Source organism: Cannabis sativa, chromosome 6, assembly GCF_029168945.1.
Source record: "Cannabis sativa cultivar Pink pepper isolate KNU-18-1 chromosome 6, ASM2916894v1, whole genome shotgun sequence".
NCBI classification, from domain to species: domain Eukaryota; kingdom Viridiplantae; phylum Streptophyta; class Magnoliopsida; order Rosales; family Cannabaceae; genus Cannabis; species Cannabis sativa.
This window is the reverse complement of record NC_083606.1, coordinates 70,447,345-70,468,445: the sequence shown is the minus strand read 5'-3', so window position 1 is coordinate 70,468,445 and position 21,101 is coordinate 70,447,345. Positions and strand designations below refer to the sequence as shown.

The 21,101-nt window shown below is 31.7% G+C and overlaps 3 protein-coding genes and 1 long non-coding RNA gene across 4 annotated transcripts; all 4 read left to right on the top strand.

Moving 5' to 3' along the window:
* The first annotated feature begins 852 nt into the window (after nt 1-852).
* On the top strand, nt 853-1,533 carry LOC115695494 (uncharacterized). Its single transcript, XM_030622558.2, has one exon. The coding sequence runs from the start codon at nt 853-855 to the stop codon at nt 1,531-1,533; it is 681 nt and encodes a 226-aa protein (XP_030478418.2).
* Nucleotides 1,534-5,920: 4,387 nt separating this feature from the next.
* On the top strand, nt 5,921-9,369 carry LOC133039390 (uncharacterized). The gene is made up of 7 exons (XM_061118277.1): nt 5,921-7,634; nt 7,726-7,845; nt 7,957-8,155; nt 8,267-8,356; nt 8,453-8,543; nt 8,619-8,712; nt 8,810-9,369. The coding sequence occupies exons 1-7, from the start codon at nt 5,921-5,923 to the stop codon at nt 9,367-9,369; spliced, it is 2,868 nt and encodes a 955-aa protein (XP_060974260.1).
* A 5,727-nt stretch (nt 9,370-15,096) lies between these two features.
* On the top strand, nt 15,097-16,905 carry LOC133039389 (uncharacterized). Its single transcript, XM_061118276.1, has one exon. It carries the CDS (start codon nt 15,097-15,099, stop codon nt 16,903-16,905), a length of 1,809 nt encoding a protein of 602 aa, XP_060974259.1.
* A 2,278-nt stretch (nt 16,906-19,183) lies between these two features.
* Nucleotides 19,184-20,846, top strand: LOC115695764 (uncharacterized). Its single transcript, XR_009688660.1, has 2 exons — nt 19,184-20,261; nt 20,365-20,846. It is a non-coding gene; the product is annotated as an uncharacterized LOC115695764 (long non-coding RNA).
* The last annotated feature ends 255 nt before the right edge of the window (nt 20,847-21,101 follow it).

The following is a 21,101-nucleotide window of genomic DNA, read 5'->3' as shown; positions in this document are numbered from 1 at the left end:
TTTTCTGATGTACCCCAACAATATAAGGATCAAGTGCTCAATCGAATAAGATTGAGTGATTTTTAATTATTAATGGTTGTAATAATTTTATGTCCTCATTGGTAAATTAATATAATTTTAAATTATTTTATTACACAGTACTATTTTGATATCGATGGGAATCCCCATCGAGACCTACTTATGGGGACTTTATATTCGGTGATGGCGGAGCAGTATAGTGAGCGAAAGACACTCAGACACAAGCATTTTAAACAACATTACAAAAAACCAGAAGATTGGGAGACAATTCTCAAATTCCCCCCTGACTACTTGAATACCGAGACTTGGAAACCGGTTTGCGAATTGTTCGTTAGCGAGGCATTTTTGAATCGTTCAACTAAAAATAAATCAAATCGGCAACTAATGAAATATCCAACAACGCAAGGCACAAAATCGTTGGCTTCCATACGCCACTGAATGGTATGTATTAATTCTTTAATTGTTAATAATGTTTTTCTCTTACAATAAACTAATTTAATTATTTATGTTCGTATAGGGGGGTCCTCCTGGAGAGCATGTAGTTGAAGCATGGAAGGAGATCCATGTGAAAAAGCCGTCTGGTACTTTCGTTAATGAATTAGCTGCAAAAGATTATGTAAGTGAATAAAATGATTTATTATTAAAATTTATATTTTATATTAATTATATATTCTAATAATTTTGATTTAAATAGGAGGAACTGATCAAGGAGCTTGATAGGAAAAGACTTGAACGGCAATCCCAGAGCGATGCGTGCGAATCCGAGATCGATGCGGTTATCAGTTTGACGTTTTGGAAACAGTTCTAGGCCAAAGATCTGACTATCAAAGAGGCATGGGTAAAAGGCTCAAGGGCAAAGGAAAGAAACCAATTCCTCAAACTCAATCGACGGTGCCTCCTGCACCAACTACTGAAATGATGAGCACTGTGGCAGAAATATTCTCAGCTATGGGTGCCACTTGGGGGGATAATTTGATGCCTGAACAACGTGCTCATATATTTAACCCACACTTTGACAATTTCATTCAAACGTATAGTCAGTCGCAGTCGCCTGGTGGTTCGTCTTCTCAGAGTTATGCCGCTCCTCCGGAACAGCAACAACAACCTCCTCAACCACAACAGCCGTCTTCGCAACAACAATTCCAAAGTTTGTCACAGCAACAATTTGAAAATTTTTTCCAGCAGCAACCCCAATCTTTTCCTCAACAGTTTCCTCAGCAGCAACAACAGTCTGCTCCGCCATTGGGAAATCAGTTCTTATACCGAACACCATCAGAGTCTCCTCCGCTCGGCTCAAACTTTGCTGATTTTGGATTATTTGGAAGTTCATCGCAGGAGAACCAATTTTATTCAACTCCCATTTTCAACCAAGGTGAGCACGGTAATTTAACGCTGGGTTTATCATCAGACCAAGCATATGTGCCTTCTCCGCCACGGGCTTCGGGGACTCGTAACGAAAACAATCTGGATCAAGACTTTATAATTAGAGACCTGAATGAAGATGTTAATGAATAATTTATTTATGTTTTGTAATAATTTAGTTTAATTTTGAGACAATATTTTATTAGGATTAATATGTTAAAGTTAATTACCTTCGAGACAATTTTAAATTATCAATAAATTTTATTAAATTGTTATAATTATATTAATTAGATTTTACTTATTAAATATTTATATAAATAATTATATATTGATATATAGGATTAATATATAAATAAATTTTTATAAATATTTATTAATTTTTTTTTATTCTGACGGGTATTAGCGGCGGAGCAGTAGCGGCGGGACCCCGCCGCTAATGCCCTTTGTCAGTCTCGAAACACGAAACTGACAAAGGGCATTAGCGGCGGGGTCCCGCCGCTATTGCTCCGCCGCTATTAATAGTATTAGCGGCGGACCCCTTTTTTGGCCGCTAATACTATTAATAGCGGCCAAGCAATAGCGGCGGACCAATAGCGGCCGAGGTCCGCCGCTAATGCCCTTTTGCGGCCAGAATGGACACCAATAGCGGCGGAGGGGTCCGCCGCTAATGGTGTTGATCATCTCTCTTCCCTTTTTAATTTAGTTTTTCTATTTTCATTTGTTTCATTCATGTGGATTTGGAATCATGCATGGTCTATTTTGGGCTACAAGTGCATAAAACTTTTGACTTATTTTTTTAGGATTAATTACATGAAGTACTATTTTTTGTAAATTTTTTACATTTTTATGTTTAAAGATTATTTTTTACATTTTTACGATTTTTTATTGAGACTCAAAAATAATAAGAAAACTACATGAAAGTAATAGGAAAATTGCATCCAAGCAACAATAAAAAATAACATATAGATAACAAAAAATTAACAACTAATTAACAAGAGTATGACATATAAAAACCGTAAATAAAATCATATAAATCGTAAAAATATTTAAAATTTCGTACAACCGTATTTTAATAATTTTTTTTGTTATTATTATGTATTTGTGAAATAATCCTTATTTTTATAGTAAAATTATCTTATAAATCACTTTTCATTTTTTTTTATTTTTATGATTTTTTTTTCATTTTTAGGTTTTGGATTGCTCTGTTAGTTGCAATATGGATTGTTGTGTGGGTTGCGATGTGGATTGTGGTTTGAATTGGGTTGCAATTATTAAGTTGCTCTGTTGGTTGCTCCATGGTTTGCACCATATATTCCGTAAAAATACAAAAAAAAAATATATATACTTTAAAGTGTATAAATAAATAATTTTTTTTTATATTTACTATTTTATTATTTTATTTTTAAAAAATAAAGTATCTATGTATCATACCCTTCTAACCCATTATAGATATATTGACAATTATAGCTAGTAGTTTTGCATTTTAATTAATAATTGTGATTATGAAATTATGATTATAATCGTTGGTGTACTTTAGATGAACTGTTCATCAGTCGCTAGAAAATGAAGAATTTTATCAAGTATAGAATAAAGAGATAACTCTAGAAGAAGAAGTCATCTCTGCCTTGAAGTCAAAGGATCTGGAAGTGAAGTCATCTCTAGAAGATAGCTAGCTGTTTTTACAACTTCTCCCCAAAAAGGTCTCTCAAGGCCAGCATTGTGAAGCATGCTTCTGATCATCTCTATGAGTGTCCTATTCATCCTCTCTGCCAATACATTAATTTGTTGTGAATCCTTGAAAACTATCTTATACCTATTTATGCCTCCTTTCCTACAAAACTCACTGAAATAATTAGAACAAAACTCAAGACCATTATTAGTCTTGAGTTTATTCATAGTTTTACTAGTTTGATTCTCAACTAGTTTTTTCCAAGTAACAAAAGTATTAAAAGCATGATCTTTAAATATTAGTAAGAATACTCAAACCTTTCTTAAAAAATCAGCAATAATACTTAGAAAATAACTAGCACCATCAAGTGTTTTTACCCTTGATGGTCCCCACAAGTCTTAGTGTCACTACAAAAATTTATACTTTTAGCGGCGGACCACCTCCGCCGCTAATAACAGGAGTATTAGCGGCGGAAAGTGGAATTCGCCGCTATTGTTGGCCGATTTTTTATTTTTTTTTAAAACGTATTAGCGGCGGGCAGTCCGCCGCTAATACTAGTAGCGGCGGACCCGCCGCAATTGCTCCGCCGCTATTAGTATTAGCGGCGGACCCCGCCGCTAATAGTCCGCCGGTAATAAATGGGCGCGATAATTCTCGCTTATACAATTCAAAATATTAGCAGCGGACTATTAGCGGCGGAGGTCCGCCGCTAATAGTATTTATTTTTTTTTAATAATTTTATTACTATTGCGGCGGACCCCCGCCGCTAATAGTCCGCCGCTAAACCCTTTATAAATACCCCCATCAGCCCCATTTCCCCACTTTCCTTTTTCTTTTCAAAATTCAAAAACTTAAAAACTCCTTTTCCCCCTTTCTCAGCCCAACACTTCCCCCTTGCTACCGACCAACACCCCGACGCAGCACCACCTCGACGCAGCACCACCCCGATGCACCACCCCGACGCACTCCCGACGTCGTTGAATTACCGACCGGCTTGTGGTAAGTTTTGTTTTTTAATTTTAGATTTTGATATTATATAATTTTAAGTTTTAGATTTGTACGTACAGTTTTTATTGTTGTATGCATATTGTTGATTTATAATCAGTGTATATATTTATATTTAGATCGGATTTTTTTTTTGTTTTTGTGATAGATCTGTGTATATTTAATATAATGTGTATATATATACACATTATTTCGGTTTTGATATAATATTATTTTTGTATATATATATTTTATTTGGATATTTATTATTTTATTTTGATATATATTTATTGTGTATATATATAATTGATTTGGGTATTTATTGTTTTATTTGTGTATGTATTCACTGTGTATGCATATATATTCTCTGTATATATATTCACTGTGCATGTATATATATTCTCTATATATATAAATATATTTTATTGTTTTATTTTGGTATATATATATTTTATTTGAATATTTATTATGTTATTTGGGTATATATGTTTAGTGTACAGTATATATATATTAATTGGTTATATTTTTAAAATATAATGTATTATTTTGTATATTATATATAATATATGTTATTTTTGTTTATATATGTATAGATTTAATATATATATATAATTTTGGTGAGTGTATATACTAATTAAATATATTTTGTAAAGTTTATATACATATTTTATTGTGGTATTTTTTTTTATTGTTTTAATTTATTTTGTGGAATTGAAAGTATTTATTTTTGTTATTTTGTTGTTATATTATAATTTTTATTTGATTTAATTAATTTTATCGGGTATGTTAAATATGTAATATTATCATAATAAAATGAGGATAGTTAAAAATTATTTGGTTTAATTTTAGGTGTTTAGTTTTGTAATTCTTTATTTTTTAAATAAAAAAAAATGAAAATAATTGAAAAAATTAAAAACGTATAATATAACATAAAAATTTGAATATTTAAAATTAAAAAGTTAAATAAAAAGAATTTTTTTAATTTTAATAAAAATTGTAATTAAATTATTAAACTTTTATGTAAGTTTTTAAGAAAAAACATCTTAATGGAATTTTATGTTTTTATAATTTTATTATTATAAAAAATTGAGAATAATAATAGAATTAAAAAATTATAATTTAAAATAAATTTATTTTATAAAGATAAACTTTTAATTTTATAAACTAAATAAAAAAATTAGTTTAAATTTTAATAAATTATATTAATTTTAAATAATATATTTTGTTTAAAATAAATAATTCATAATGAAGAATTTATTTATTTTGTAATTTAAATACAATTGGCAATTAAATGAATAATTTTTTTTTAAAGTTTATTACAATTAAATTGTTAATATTATTCTTTTACTTAAAGTTGAAATAACATGTGTGTAATTTAAAAAACTTTCATAGTATTATAAATTATTAAACTTTTAATATTACATTTGTGGTTTATATTGTAGATGGGAAAAATAGATAAGTATATTAACTTTTAATAAGTTGTTTAAAAAGATAAATATTTAAATCTAGAAACTAAGTTAAAGAATTTTTTTTATATAAATTAATAAATAACATAAAAATTAAAATGTTATTAAAGAGTAATTTGTTCATTTTTTAAATTTAAGTTTCAATTATAATTCAATAAATAAATTTTTTATTTAAATGTGTCTAATTCATAAAATATTCATAAAATTTTATTAATGTTGAAAAGAATATCTCAATGCTTTGGTATACTTATAAATATATACCATAGCTTTGTTATATTTCATAACACTTAACAAATCATGCAAATTTGTAATACTTTATTTGTCGCCTAAATTGTAGATGGCGACGATCGATAAGTCTTGGACCAAAATCAAAAATCGTGGTTGCCATGAATTTTGGAATGGTCTACAAGCCTTTTTAGCAATGGCATCAGAACATAAGGATTGTGATGGAAGAATTCGATGTCCTTGTGTGAGATGTATAAATAGTAGGTTTGAAAAAATAGATAGGGTTAGAGCACACGTATTTGATCGAGGTTTCATGCAAGGATATGAGAAGTGGATTTATCACGGCGAGCCTGAGGATGTTGTCGATGATGTAGCAGTTGCCGATGTTGAATTAGAGGATGAAATGACTACTATTCTAGAAGAATTCTTTCCCCCAACAACAGAGGATGTACAAGGAGAAGATGAACAACCAACCACAAACCCTCATTTTGATGACTTATTTGAGGAAATTGAAGCTGAATTGTATCCCGGTTGTGATTGGATTTTGTCTCTCAACTTTTTAGCAAAGCTATTGCATTTAAAAGTTAGAGGAAAAATTCCTAATAACATCTTTGAAGAATTTTTGAAGCTTTTAAAGTTTGCATTTCCGAAGGAAAATAATATTCCAGCAACTTACTACGAGGCAAAAAAGAGATTGAAGAAATTAGGCTTGGGTTATGACTCTATCCATGTCTATTTGTATAATTGTTGCCTATTTTATAAGGAGAATGCATCCAAGGAGGCTTGTCCAGTTTGCGGAACTAGTCGTTGGGTTACTTCCGAGAACGGCAAAGCAAAAAAAGTTCCTTGCAAAGTCATGCGATACTTTCCGTTGACACCTCGACTTAAAAGATTATATAGTTCGAGGATTACAGCGAAGAGCATGATATGGCATCATACTGGAAAATCAAAAGATGATGGGGTGTTGCGACACCCGGTCGATGGTTTAGCTTGGAAAGACTTTGATGTAAAACATCCCGAGTTTGCAAGGGACCCAAGAAATGTTCGACTTGGGTTAGCTGCTGATGGATTTAATCCATTTGGCAACATGAGTCTTCCATACAGCATGTGGCCAGTGGTGTTGGCTAACTATAATCTACCACCTTGGTTATGTATCAAAGATAATTATTTTTTGCTATCTACCCTAATTCCTGGTGCAAAATCTCCTGGCAAAGACATGGATATATTTTTAAGACCTTCGGTGGATGAATTAAAGGAGTTGTGGAATAATGGGGTACCAACGAGAGATAGTTCGACCAACTCGATGTTCACCATGCGTGCTGCACTTTTGTGGACAGTGAATGATTTTGCTGCTCGTAGTAGCTTGTCTGGGTGGAGTGGTCAAGGTTATAAAGCTTGCCCTACTTGTAATGAAGACACGAGGTCCATTCGAGTGATCGGGAAGACATCATATGTTGGTCATAGAAGGTTCTTGCCAAGTAACCATGCAATGAGAAGGGATACTCGATTTGATGGTAAAGTTGAAAGAAGACCTCCTCCAAGACGATTTACTTGTGAAGAGATATTATCACAAGTTAATAATCTCGAACCCCAAATTCACGGACATCATGAAAATTTTGGGGGCGTGAAACGTAGAAGAGTTGCAGAAACTTGTAATTGGAGGAAAAAAAGTATTTTCTACGAGTTGGAGTATTGGAGCACGAATATTTTAAAACACAACATTGATGTCATGCATGTTGAGAAGAATGTGTGTGATAGTCTCCTAGGAACCATCTTGGATAATGATAAATCAAAGGACACAACCAATGCGCGACATGATTTAAAGAAGATGGGTATTAGGGAATCGTTGTGGATTTATGAAGATGGGAATGGCAGGCTAATGAAACCGCATGCTCCTTATGTTTTGACTCGTGAGAAAAGACAACTTTTTTGTCAGTTTGTTAAAGGAATAAAGTTTCCCGATGGCTTCTGTTCAAATTTAAAGAGCAAATTTTTCTCCAGATGAGTCTAACATTATTGTGTTAAAATCCCACGATTGTCATGTCATTATGCAGCGAGTACTAGCGGTTGGTGTCCGTAAATTTCTACCTCGTGAAACTGCAACAACTATTACTCAGCTGTGTAATTTTTTTCGACAGTTATGCTCTAGAACTCTAAATGTAAAAGATATGGAGGATGCTCAAAATAATTTAATTCTGTTATTGTGCAAGATGGAATTGATTTTTCCTCCAGCTTTTTTTGACATAATGATACATTTGGTATTGCATTTGCCTGAAGAAGCGATATTGGGTGGCCCGTTCTTTATGAGATGGATGTATCCTATTGAAAGGTACATGAATAAATTGAAGACTTATGTAGGAAACAAGGCACGTCCTGAAGGGTCAATTGCAGAAGGTTATGTTGCTGATGAGGCAGTAACCTTTTGTTCAATGTACTTTAAAGGGTGTGAAAGAAGATTTAATCGGCTTGATTGAAATGAAGATGTGCCTTCTGTGTGTCGCTATCTCTCAGTTTTTAATTCTCAATCTCGTCCTTTAACTAGCGGAATTATCAAGCCTCTTGATCATATCGGTCGTGAAAAAGCTGAGTGGTACATTCTTCAAAATTCTCCTGAAATCCAAGCTTACTTAGAGTAAGTTTGTTACATTTTTATAAATTATTTTATTAAATTTTTAGTTTTTATTCTCTATCTCCCTCTATCGTACCTTGACATTATCATACTTCACAGTGAACATTTGGCCAAGATCAGGCATGAATATCCTAATGGTAATCACGATGTCTTGCATAGGCAAACTTTCCGTCCGTGGTTTCATAAGAAGGTATAATGACAAAATTGTAAAGTTTTAATTCAACCATTTATAATCCTCTCATATTAATACATTTTATGTATTTAGATATATGAGTTGCAGAAGCTTGGAACTTTACAAAATGGTGATGAGTTACTCGCTCTAGCTTCTGGGTCCGATTACTTAGCAACATTTTACGAAGGTTGTGTAGTGAATGGTGTTCGGTTTATTGCGTCGAAGCGAGACCAAAAGCGGAAGACACAAAATAGTGGTGTTATTCTTATTCTTTGGGCCCGAAGGGTTGAATTACTACGGCACACTTGAAGATGTAATCACTATATCTTATACTGGTGCATATACAGTGACATTGTTTGAATGTAAATGGTATAACACTAATCCATTAAGAAAGAAGACAATCACTGAAAATAATATAACCAGTATAAATACTCGTGGATATTGGTATCAAGATGAACCGTACATCCTTGCTAACCAGGTGAAGCAAGTTTTCTATCTTGAAGATCCACTCAGAGGTCGCGATTGGAAGGTTGTTGAAGATATTAGCCATCGACAAATTTGGGACATTAATGACAATGAAGATGAGACTGATGTTGATGTTGTTAGTGATTCTAACTCTTCCAATTTTTTGTTGACAGTTGATCTTGGAGAGTTGATTATGCAATCGAATGAACCTCCAGTAATTGTTGAATCGTCCGATCAGTTAGTGGATTCTGAGATAGAGAATAATGAAGTTGATGAAAATTATGTGGCTGAAGAAGTAGATGATTTACTAGTTGAACATGTGGAGGATGAAAATGTAAACTTGGTGAATGATGGAAATGATAGTGATTCGTCAGTGTAACTTTTATTTTGTAAACATTTGTTACTAAAACTTTTTACAATTAAATGAATTTTTAATTTCTTTCGCATTAACATTTGTGTAAACTTTCAATTATGTGTTTCACATTTTGTGAATTCTTACATTTTTTTCCGTCTTCAAAGTAAAGTACAATGTCAGCTACGTTAGCGACATACCATGGTGGAGATGGTGATGGCAGGGATCCCCCTGATCCTTCTAGGGTACCGTCGTCTTGCGAATCAAGTTTTCATATTTTTTTAGATCTAGCATTGTTCTAAATACAAATAGTGAATGTATGATTTACTAATAATAATAATTTTCTCTCGAATAAATATAGTTCCACCTCCGGTCAGAAAGGGTCAAGGGTTGCAGCAAACGCTAACCTCGAAAAAAAAGGAGAGAGGCTGGTAAGCCCTTACCGGTGGAGGTAGATCTTGAAACTGGCAAAGTTGTTGGCACTGAAGCAAGCAATTATGTTCGATTTCTTGGCCAACAAGATAGCATGTTGTGCCCGGGTGGTCATCTAAATTTTTCTGATGTACCCCAACAATATAAGGATCAAGTGCTCAATCGAATAAGAGTGAGTGATTTTTAATTATTAATGGTTGTAATAATTTTATGTCCTCATTGTTAAATTAATATAATTTTAAATTATTTTATTACACAGTACTATTTTGATATCGATGGGAATCCCCATCGAGACCTACTTATGGGGACTTTATATTCGGTGATGGCGGAGCGGTATAGTGAGCGAAAGACACTCAGACACAAGCATTTTAAACAACATTACAAAAAACCAGAAGATTGGGAGATAATTCTCAAATTCCCCCCTGACTACTTGAATACCGAGACTTGGAAACCGGTTTGCGAATTGTTCGTTAGCGAGGCATTTTTGAATCGTTCAACTAAAAATAAATCAAATCGGCAACTAATGAAATATCGAACAACGCAAGGCACAAAATCGTTGGCTTCCATACTCCACTGAATGGTATGTATTAATTCTTTAATTGTTAATAATGTTTTTCTCTTATAATAAACTAATTTAATTATTTATGTTCGTATAGGGGGGTCCTCCTGGAGAGCATGTAGTTGAAGCATGGAAGGAGATCCATGTGAAAAAGCCGTCTGGCACTTTCGTTAATGAATTAGCTGCAAAAGATTATGTAAGTGAATAAAATGATTTATTATTAAAATTTATATTTTATATTAATTATATATTCTAATAATTTTGATATAAATAGGAGGAACTGATCAAGGAGCTTGATAGGAAAAGACTTGAACGGCAATCCCAGAGCGATACTGGTGCGAATGCGAATCGATGCGGTTATCAGTTTGACGTTTTGGAAACAGTTCTAGGCCAAAGATCTGACTATCAAAGAGGCGTGGGTAAAAGGCTCAAGGGCAAAGGAAAGAAACCAATCCCTCAAACTCAATCGACGGTGCCTCCCGCACCAACTACTGAAATGATGAGCACTGTGGCAGAAATATTCTCAGCTATGCGTGCCACTTGGAGGGATAATTTGACGCCTGAACAACATGCTCATATATTTAACCCACACTTTGACAATTTCATTCAAACGTATAGTCAGTCGCAGTCGCCTGGTGGTTCGTCTTCTCAGAGTTATGCCGCTCCTCCGGAACAGCAACAACAACCTCCTCAACCACAACAGCCGTCTTCGCAACAACAATTTTAAAGTTTGTCACAGCAACAATTTGAAAATTTTTTCCAGCAGCAACCCCAATCTTTTCCTCAGCAGTTTCCTCAGCAGCAACAACAGTCTGCTCCGCCATTGGGAAATCAGTTCATATACCGAACACCATCAGAGTCTCCTCCGCTCGGCTCAAACTTTGCTGATTTTGGATTATTTGGAAGTTCATCGCAGGAGAACCAATTTTATTCAACTCCCATTTTCAACCAAGGTGAGCACGGTAATTTAACGCTGGGTTTATCATCAGACCAAGCATATGTGCCTTCTCCGCCACGGGCTTCGGGGACTCGTAACGAAAACAATCCGGATCAAGACTTTATAATTAGAGACCTAAATGAAGATGTTAATGAATAATTTATTTATGTTTTGTAATAATTTAGTTTAATTTTGAGACAATATTTTATTAGGATTAATATGTTAAAGTTAATTACCTTCGAGACAATTTTAAATTATCAATAAATTTTATTAAATTGTTATAATTATATTAATTAGATTTTATTTATTAAATATTTATATAAATAATTATTTATTTATATATAGGATTAATATATAAATAAATTTTTATAAATATTTATTTAATTTTTTTTTATTCTAACGGGTATTAGCGGCGGAGCAGTAGCGGCGGGACCCCGCCGCTAATGCCCTTTGTCAGTCTCGAAACAAGAAACTGACAAAGGGCATTAGCGGCGGGGTCCCGCCGCTATTGCTCCGCCGCTATTAATAGTATTAGCGGCGGACCCCTTTTTTGGCCGCTAATACTATTAATAGCGGCCCCCTTTTTTGGCCGCTAATACTATTAATAGCGGCCAAGCAATAGCGGCGGAGCAATAGCGGCCGAGGTCCGCTGCTAATGCCCTTTAGCGGCCAGAATGGACACCAATAGCGGGGGAGGGGTCCGCCGCTAATGGTGTTGATCATCCCTCTTCCCTTTTTAATTTAGTTTTTCTATTTTCATTTGTTTCATTCATGTGGATTTGGAATCATGCATGGTCTATTTTGGGCTACAAGTGCATAAAACTTTTGACTTATTTTTTTAGGATTAATTACATGAAGTACTATTTTTTGTAAATTTTTTACATTTTTATGTTTAAAGATTATTTTTTTACATTTTTACGATTTTTTATTGAGACTCAAAAATAACAAGAAAATACTACATGAAAGTAATAGGAAAATTGCATCCAAACAACATCATAACAACAATAAAAAATAACATACAGATAACAAAAAATTAACGACTAATTAACAAGAGTATAACATATAAAAACCGTAAATAAAATCATATAAATCGTAAAAATATTTAAAATTTCGTACAACTCTATTGTAATAATTTTTTTGTTATTATTATGTATTTGTGAAATAATCCTTATTTTTATAGTAAAATTATCTTATATACCACTTTTCATTTTTTTTTATTTTTATGATTTTTTTTTTCATTTTTATGTTTTGGATTGCTCCGTTAGTTGCAATATGGATTGTTGTGTGGGTTGCGATGTGGATTGTGGTTTGAATTGGGTTGCAATTATTAAGTTGCTCTGTTGGTTGCTCCGTGGTTTGCACCATATATTCCGTAAAAATACAAAAAAAAAAATATATATACTTTAAAGTGTATAAATAAAAAAAAAAACTTTTTTATATTTACTATTTTGCACATGGCCATTAACAGTGCAAGAGCGAGACATGCATTCTCAAGTGAGCATTAGCAAGGGTGTGTGTGTTATCACCGATTTGTATTAAAGGAATAGTGGTTCAATGCTACGGCAACCAAAATATCATCATACTTTGTGGTAATTACACTAAGATAAAATTCAAGTCGAAAGACATTTTATCTAATGCACCTAAGCAAGACTTCTTAAAAGTGTGTATTTAGTCAATCAAAGTGGGGGAATGTTATATTTTGATATAATATTTTGATTGATTAAATAAATGTTACAAGTGTGTTACAAGTGTGTCACACATTTTAATCTAGTGGGGGATTGTTATATTATTTTTAATATAATAATATGTAGATTAAAATGTGGTAATATATAATATTATGTGAATAATATATAGTAAGTGTATGGTAAATAAATGTGTAACCTATAATTTAACTTACATTTTTGTAACCTACATAGTAACTTGGAGAGGAGTTACAATTTGTTGTCATTTGTAACTCTTGTGTTGATCACGCATTATTAGTGTAATAAAAGGGTTGTTACACAATTTGGTTTAAGGATTTCAAAATTATGATGATATAGTTGTTACAAAATGTAATACTCATTTATGGGAGAGAAATGAGGTGGTATTTTGAATCCTAAGAGTGATCATCTAAACACTATATAAAGGAGTCTAATGTGCTCATTGAGATGAAGTTTTCTATCAAAAAAGCACATTGCTAGAAAACCCTAAGGCTTGATAATTCCTAAAGCTATTTCCTAGAGAGTTCCCTTAGTACAAATAGGACCCTGAATTGATTTTTTGTCAAAATAAAGTTTAATTATAATCCAATCTAAAAGTGCTATGACAAAACTGTTTACATTTTTTGTATCTGTTCGTATTAAGCATTGTCTTCAAGTTGTTGTATTAAAAAAAAAGTTGTCAAAAATTAAGCTCAGGGTCCTATTTTTACTATTTTAAAAAACACAGGGTCTATTTTGTCATTTAACAAAACACAGGGTCCAATTGGTAACTTTTGCAAAACAGAGGGTCCAAAATGGTATTTACCCTTATATATATAATAAATGTTATTTTTGTTTATATATGTATAGATTTAATATATATAATTTTGGTGAGTGTATATACTAATTAAATATATTTTGTAAAGTTTATATACATATTTTATTGTGGTATTTTTTTTATTTTTTAATTTATTTTGTGGAATTGAAAGTATTTATTTTTGTTATTTTGTTGTTATATTATAATTTTTATTTGATTTAATTAATTTTATCGGGTATGTTAAATATGTAATATTATCATAATAAAATGAGGATAGTTAAAAATTATTTGGTTTAATTTTAGGTGTTTAGTTTTGTAATTCTTTATTTTTTAAATAAAGAAAAATGAAAATAATTGAAAAAATTAAAAACGTATAATATAACATAAAAATTTGAATATTTAAAATTAAAAAGTTAAATAAAAAGAATTTTTTTAATTTTAATAAAAATTGTAATTAAATTATTAAACTTTTATGTAAGTTTTTAAGAAAAAACATCTTAATGGAATTTTATGTTTTTATAATTTTATTATTATAAAAAATTGAGAATAATAATAGAATTAAAAAATTATAATTTAATATAAATTTATTTTATAAAGATAAACTTTTAATTTTATAAACTAAATAAAAAAATTAGTTTAAATTTTAATAAATTATATTAATTTTAAATAATATATTTTGTTTAAAATAAAAATTCATAATGAAGAATTTATTTATTTTGTAATTTAAATATAATTGGCAATTAAATGAATAATTTTTTTTTTAAAGTTTATTACAATTAAATTGTTAATATTATTCTTTTACTTAAAGTTGAAATAACATGTGTGTAATTTAAAAAACTTTCATAGTATTATAAATTATTAAACTTTTAATATTACATTTGTGGTTTATATTGTAGATGGGAAAAATAGATAAGTATATTAACTTTTAATAAGTTGTTTAAAAAGATAAATATTTAAATCTAGAAACTAAGTTTAAGAATTTTTTTTATATAAATTAATAAATAACATAAAAATTAAAATGTTATTAAAGAGTAATTTGTTCATTTTTTAAATTTAAGTTTCAATTATAATTCAATAAATAAATTTTTTATTTAAATGTGTCTAATTCATAAAATATTATTAATGTTGAAAAGAATATCTCAATGCTTTGGTATACTTATAAATATATACCATAGCTTTGTTATATTTCATAACACTTAACAAATCATGCAAATTTGTAATACTTTATTTGTCGCCTAAATTGTAGATGGCGACAATCGATAAGTCTTGGACCAAAATCAAAAATCGTGGTTGCCATGAATTTTGGAATGGTCTACAAGCCTTTTTAGCAATGACATCAGAACATAAGGATTGTGATGGAAGAATTCGATGTCCTTGTGTGAGATGTATAAATAGTAGGTTTGAAAAAATAGATAGGGTTAGAGCACACGTATTTGATCGAGGTTTCATGCAAGGATATGAGAAGTGGATTTATCACGGCGAGCCTGAGGATGTTATCGATGATGTAGCAGTTGCCGATGTTGAATTAGAGGATGAAATGACTCCTATTCTAGAAGACTTCTTTCCCCCAACAACAGAGGATGTACAAGGAGAAGATGAACAACCAACCACAAACCCTCATTTTGATGACTTATTTGAGGAAATTGAAGCTGAATTGTATCCCGGTTGTGATTGGATTTCGTCTCTCAACTTTTTAGCAAAGCTATTGCATTTAAAAGTTAGAGGAAAAATTCCTTATAACATCTTTGAAGAATTGTTGAAGCTTTTAAACTTTGCATTTCCGAAGGAAAATAATATTCCAGCAACTTACTACGAGGCAAAAAAGAGATTGAAGAAATTAGGCTTGGGTTATGACTCTATCCATGTCTATTTGTATAATTGTTGCCTATTTTATAAGGAGAATGCATCCAAGGAGGCTTGTCCAGTTTGCGGAACTAGTCGTTGGGTTACTTCCGAGAACGGCAAAGCAAAAAAAGTTCCTTGCAAAGTCATGCGATACTTTCCGTTGACACATCGACTTAAAATATTATATAGTTCGAGGATTACAGCGAAGAGCATGATATGGCATCATACTGGAAAATCAAAAGATGATGGGGTGTTGCGACACCCGGTCGATGGTTTAGCTTGGAAAGACTTTGATGTAAAACATCCCGAGTTTGCAAGGGACCCAAGAAATGTTCGACTTGGGTTAGCTGCTGATGGATTTAATCCATTTGGCAACATGAGTCTTCCATACAGCATGTGGCCAGTGGTGTTGGCTAACTATAATCTACCACCTTGGTTATGTATCAAAGATAATTATTTTTTGCTATCTACCCTAATTCCTGGTGCAAAATCTCCTGGCAAAGACATGGATATATTTTTAAGACCTTCGGTGGATGAATTAAAGGAGTTGTGGAATAATGGGGTACCAACGAGAGATAGTTCGACCAACTGGATGTTCACCATGCGTGCTGCACTTTTGTGGACAGTGAATGATTTTCCTGCTCGTAGTAGCTTGTCTAGGTGGAGTGGTCAAGGTTATAAAGCTTGCCCTACTTGTAATGAAGACACGACGTCCATTCGAGTGATCGGGAAGACATCATATGTTGGTCATAGAAGGTTCTTGCCAAGTAACCATGCAATGAGAAGGGATACTCGATTTGATGGTAAAGTTGAAAGAAGACCTCCTCCAAGACGATTTACTTGTGAAGAGATATTATCACAAGTTAATAATCTCGAACCCCAAATTCTCGGACATCATGAAAATTTTGGGGGCGTGAAACGTAGAAGAGTTTCAGAAACTTGTAATTGGAGGAAAAAAAGTATTTTCTACGAGTTGGAGTATTGGAGCACGAATATTTTAAAACACAACATTGATGTCATGCATGTTGAGAAGAATGTGTGTGATAGTCTCCTAGGAACCATCTTGGATAATGATAAATCAAAGGACACAACCAATGTGCGACATGATTTAAAGAAGATGGGTATTAGGGAATCGTTGTGGATTTATGAAGATGGGAATGGCAGGCTAATGAAACCGCATGCTCCTTATGTTTTGACTCGTGAGAAAAGACAACTTTTTTGTCAGTTTGTTAAAGGAATAAAGTTTCCCGATGGCTTCTGTTCAAATTTAAAGAGCAAATTTTTCTCCAGATGAGTCTAACATTATTGGGTTAAAATCCCACGATTGTCATGTCATTATGCAGCGAGTACTAGCGGTTGGTGTCCGTAAATTTCTACCTCGTGACACTGCAACAACTATTACTCAGCTGTGTAATTTTTTTCGACAGTTATGCTCTAGAACTCTAAATGTAAAAGATATGGAGGATGCTCAAAATAATTTAATTGTTATTGTGCAAGATGGAATTGATTTTTCCTCCAAATTTTTTTTGACATAATGATACATTTGGTATTGCATTTGCCTGAAGAAGCGATATTGGGTGGCCCGTTCTTTATGAGATGGATGTATCCTTTTGAAAGGTACATGAAAAAATTGAAGAATTATGTGGGAAACAAGGCACGTCCTGAAGGGTCAATTGCAGAAGGTTATGCTGATGAGGCAGTAACCTTTTGTTCAATGTACTTTAAAGGGTGTGAAACAAGATTTAATCGGCTTGATCGAAATGAAGATGTGCCTTCTGTGTGTCGCTATCTCTCAGTTTTTAATTCTCAATCTCGTCCTTTAACTAGCGGAATTATCAAGCCTCTTGATCATATCGGTCGTGAAAAAGCTGAGTGGTACATTCTTCAAAATTCTCCTGAAATCCAAGCTTACTTAGAGTAAGTTTGTTACATTTTTATAAATTATTTTATTAAATTTTTAGTTTTTATTCTCTATCTCCCTCTATCGTACCTTGACATTATCATACTTCACAGTGAACATTTGGCCAAGATCAGGCATGAATATCCTAATGGTAATCACGATGTCTTGCATAGGCAAACTTTCCGTCTGTGGTTTCATAAGAAGGTATAATGACAAAATTGTAAAGTTTTAATTCAACCATTTATATTCCTCTCATTTTAATACATTTTATGTATTTAGATATATGAGTTGCAGAAGCTTGGAACTTTACAAAATGGTGATGAGTTACTCGCTCTAGCTTCTGGGTCCGGATCAAGACTTTATAATTAGAGACCTGAATGAAGATGTTAAAGAATAATTTATTTATGTTTTGTAATAATTTAGTTTAATTTTGAGACAATATTTTATTAGGATTAATATGTTAAAGTTAATTACCTTCGAGACAATTTTAAATTATCAATAAATTTTATTAAATTGTTATAATTATATTAATTAGATTTTATTTATTAAATATTTATATAAATAATTATTTATTTATATATAGGATTAATATATAAATAAATTTTTATAAATATTTATTAATTTTTTTTTTATTCTGACGGGTATTAGCGGCGGAGCAGTAGCGGCGGGACCCCGCCGCTAATGCCCTTTGTCAGTCTCGAAACACGAAACCGGGGTCCCGCCGCTATTGCTCCGCCGCTATTAATAGTATTAGCGGCGGACCCCTTTTTTGGCCGCTAATACTATTAATAGCGGCCAAGCAATAGCGGCGGACCAATAGCGGCCGAGGTCCGCTGCTAATGCCCTTTAGCGGCCAGAATGGACAGCAATAGCGGCGGAGGGGTCCGCCGCTAATGGTGTTGATCATCCCTCTCCCCTTTTTAATTTAGTTTTTCTATTTTCATTTGTTTCATTCATGTGGATTTGGAATCATGCATGGTCTATTTTGGGCTACAAGTGCATAAAACTTTTGACTTATTTTTTTAGGATTAATTACATGAAGTAGTATTTTTTGTAAATTTTTTACATTTTTATGTTTAAAGATTATTTTTTACATTTTTACGATTTTTTATTGAGACTCCAAAATAACAAGAAAACTACATGAAAGTAATAGGAAAATTGCATCCAAACAACATCATAACAACAATAAAAAATAACATACAGATAACAAAAAATTAACAACTAATTAACAAGAGTATAACATATAAAAACCGTAAATAAAATCATGTAAATCGTAAAAATATTTAAAATTTCGTACAACTGTATTGTAATAATTTTTTTTGTTATTATTATGTATTTGTAAAATAATCCTTATTTTTATAGTAAAATTATCTTATATACCACTTTTCATTTTTTTTTTATTTTTATGATTTTTTTTTCATTTTTATGTTTTGGATTGCTCCGTTAGTTGCAATATGGATTGTTGTGTGGGTTGCGATGTGGATTGTGGTTTGAATTGGGTTGCAATTTAAGTTGCTCTGTTGGTTGCTCCGTGGTTTGCACCATATATTCCGTAAAAATACAAAAAAAAAATATATATATACTTTAAAGTGTATAAAAAATAATTTTTTTTTTATATTTACTATTTTATTATTTTATTTTTAAAAAATAAAGTATCTATGTATCATACCCTTCTAACCCATTATAGATATATTGACAATGATAGCTAGTAGTTTTGCATTTTAATTAATAATTGTGATTATGAAATTATGCTTATAATCGTTAGTGTACTTTAGATGAACTGTTCATCAATCGCTAGAAAATGAAGAATTTTATCAAGTATAGAATAAAGAGATAACTCTAGAAGAAAAAGTCATCTCTGCCTTGAAGTCAAAGGATCTGGAAGTGAAGTTTACAGGGTTTTTGTTTATTTTTCTAGGTCTTTATTTTATTTTCTGTTTGTGTTAATTTTTGATATTTTTTTACTCTGTTTTCATAAATTTCTAAAAATAATGTACAATGTATAATTTATAACTTTCCGTATAATTAAAGATATTTACAAAATATTAGATTTTTTTGTGATATATTTTAAAATATCTTTCTTAATATATGGAAGTATTATACGTACGTAGTAGACCAATTTCTCATAATATATATTCTAATTTTTTGAACGATTTCGTATAAATATCTCTTTTCCTAATAATCCTATATAACCTAATTATAAATAACAGTAATTAACAGTAATGGCTGGAAAAAAAGAATAACAAATTTTTGTGTGACGAAGTTTCAATATTTCATATCCCTTTTCAACATTGATGAGATGAGAAAAGGGTTAGGAAATTTTGAAACTTGGTAACAAAAATTAATTGGAGACCTCTACAACCGGACTTCGGAAAAGGCGAACTCGTACTCAAGCTCAAAGCAACAAGGTACGTACTCTGTTTATTTGATGACAAGGTCAGGCCTGGTTTGAAAGCTCAATCTTAAAGTTCTCGATTTGGATGGCAAACAAGGCCATCGGGAGTACTGGCTGGTAATTAATAATAAAATCATGCACCAAAATATTCAATTCAATTGTTTATTTTATGTGATTCAAAATTGCTTATATATATATATATATATATATAGATGTTTTGTTTTTATTTTCTTGGGCAATTAAAGCACCCTCATCTTGTAAACTTGATCGGTTATTGTTGCGAAGATGAACATATATAGGCTTATTGTCTATGAATTCATGCCTCGGAGAAGCTTAGAGAACCATATTTTCAAAGGTGAAATATCTTTTCCCTTTTTCTCTTTCGTATTTTTATTTACCTTTTTTTTTATATATAATTTTCTAACACATATATACGTACCTATTATTTATATTTATAGGTTATTCTGGAACCTTACCGTGGTTAACGAGAATAAAAATTGCAATTGGCTCATCAGTGTTTGAGCCACAACCCCAAATCTCGACCCACAATGAGTAGTGTGGTCAAATCGTTGGAGCCACTTTTGGGCTTGACTCGTGACATTTCAGTACCTTTTGTTTATGTTGTTCGTTCCCACTGAATTAGGAAGAGAGGAAAAAGTTGATCATGATGATGAAGATGTGGTACTTATGAGTAGTAGAAGTAATAATAATAATGGAGATAATAATACATAGTTACCAAAGAGAGGAAAAGAGCAGAGTCGACGTCGTTATTGTTACAAGTGTTCTGTTTTTATCTTTCCCAAAGTCTGTTATTGGTTACTTATCAGATATTTTCTGTTTCTTGTTTTGTTAGTTTTCTCCTGGTTTTTAGGTTGTAAAACTTTGTTATATAAATATCAGAACACTTGATCAGTTTTAATTGATCAACCATTTCATTTCATTACAGTCCTGTTAGTGTTTCCTAAACTAACTGTTCAAGAACATTTTCAAAGCTGATGACTATTGCCGAAGCTTGAAACTGGAAGAGAGTGATTTTGTGATGCCAAGAAGAATTTCCTATTATGGAGATTAATTGCCAATGACCCACTTCTCATCAAGGCCAAAATTCATGAATGGAGTGATGGTGAGGAATTTCAGAAGGTTCTCCTCAAACTTATTAACATTATTTCACCTGCCTCTAACTCAAAATACCAAA

Coding starts and splice junctions, on each gene's coding strand:
- LOC115695494 (XM_030622558.2), top strand. CDS start 853: ATGGGTAAAAGGCTCAAGGGCAAAGGAAAGAAACCAATTCCTCAAACT.
- LOC133039390 (XM_061118277.1), top strand. CDS start 5,921: ATGGCATCAGAACATAAGGATTGTGATGGAAGAATTCGATGTCCTTGT. Junction 8,357..8,452: donor GAAATCCAAGCTTACTTAGA/GTAAGTTTGTTA, acceptor CATACTTCACAG/TGAACATTTGGCCAAGATCA. Junction 8,713..8,809: donor CTTAGCAACATTTTACGAAG/GTTGTGTAGTGA, acceptor TTGGGCCCGAAG/GGTTGAATTACTACGGCACA.
- LOC133039389 (XM_061118276.1), top strand. CDS start 15,097: ATGACATCAGAACATAAGGATTGTGATGGAAGAATTCGATGTCCTTGT.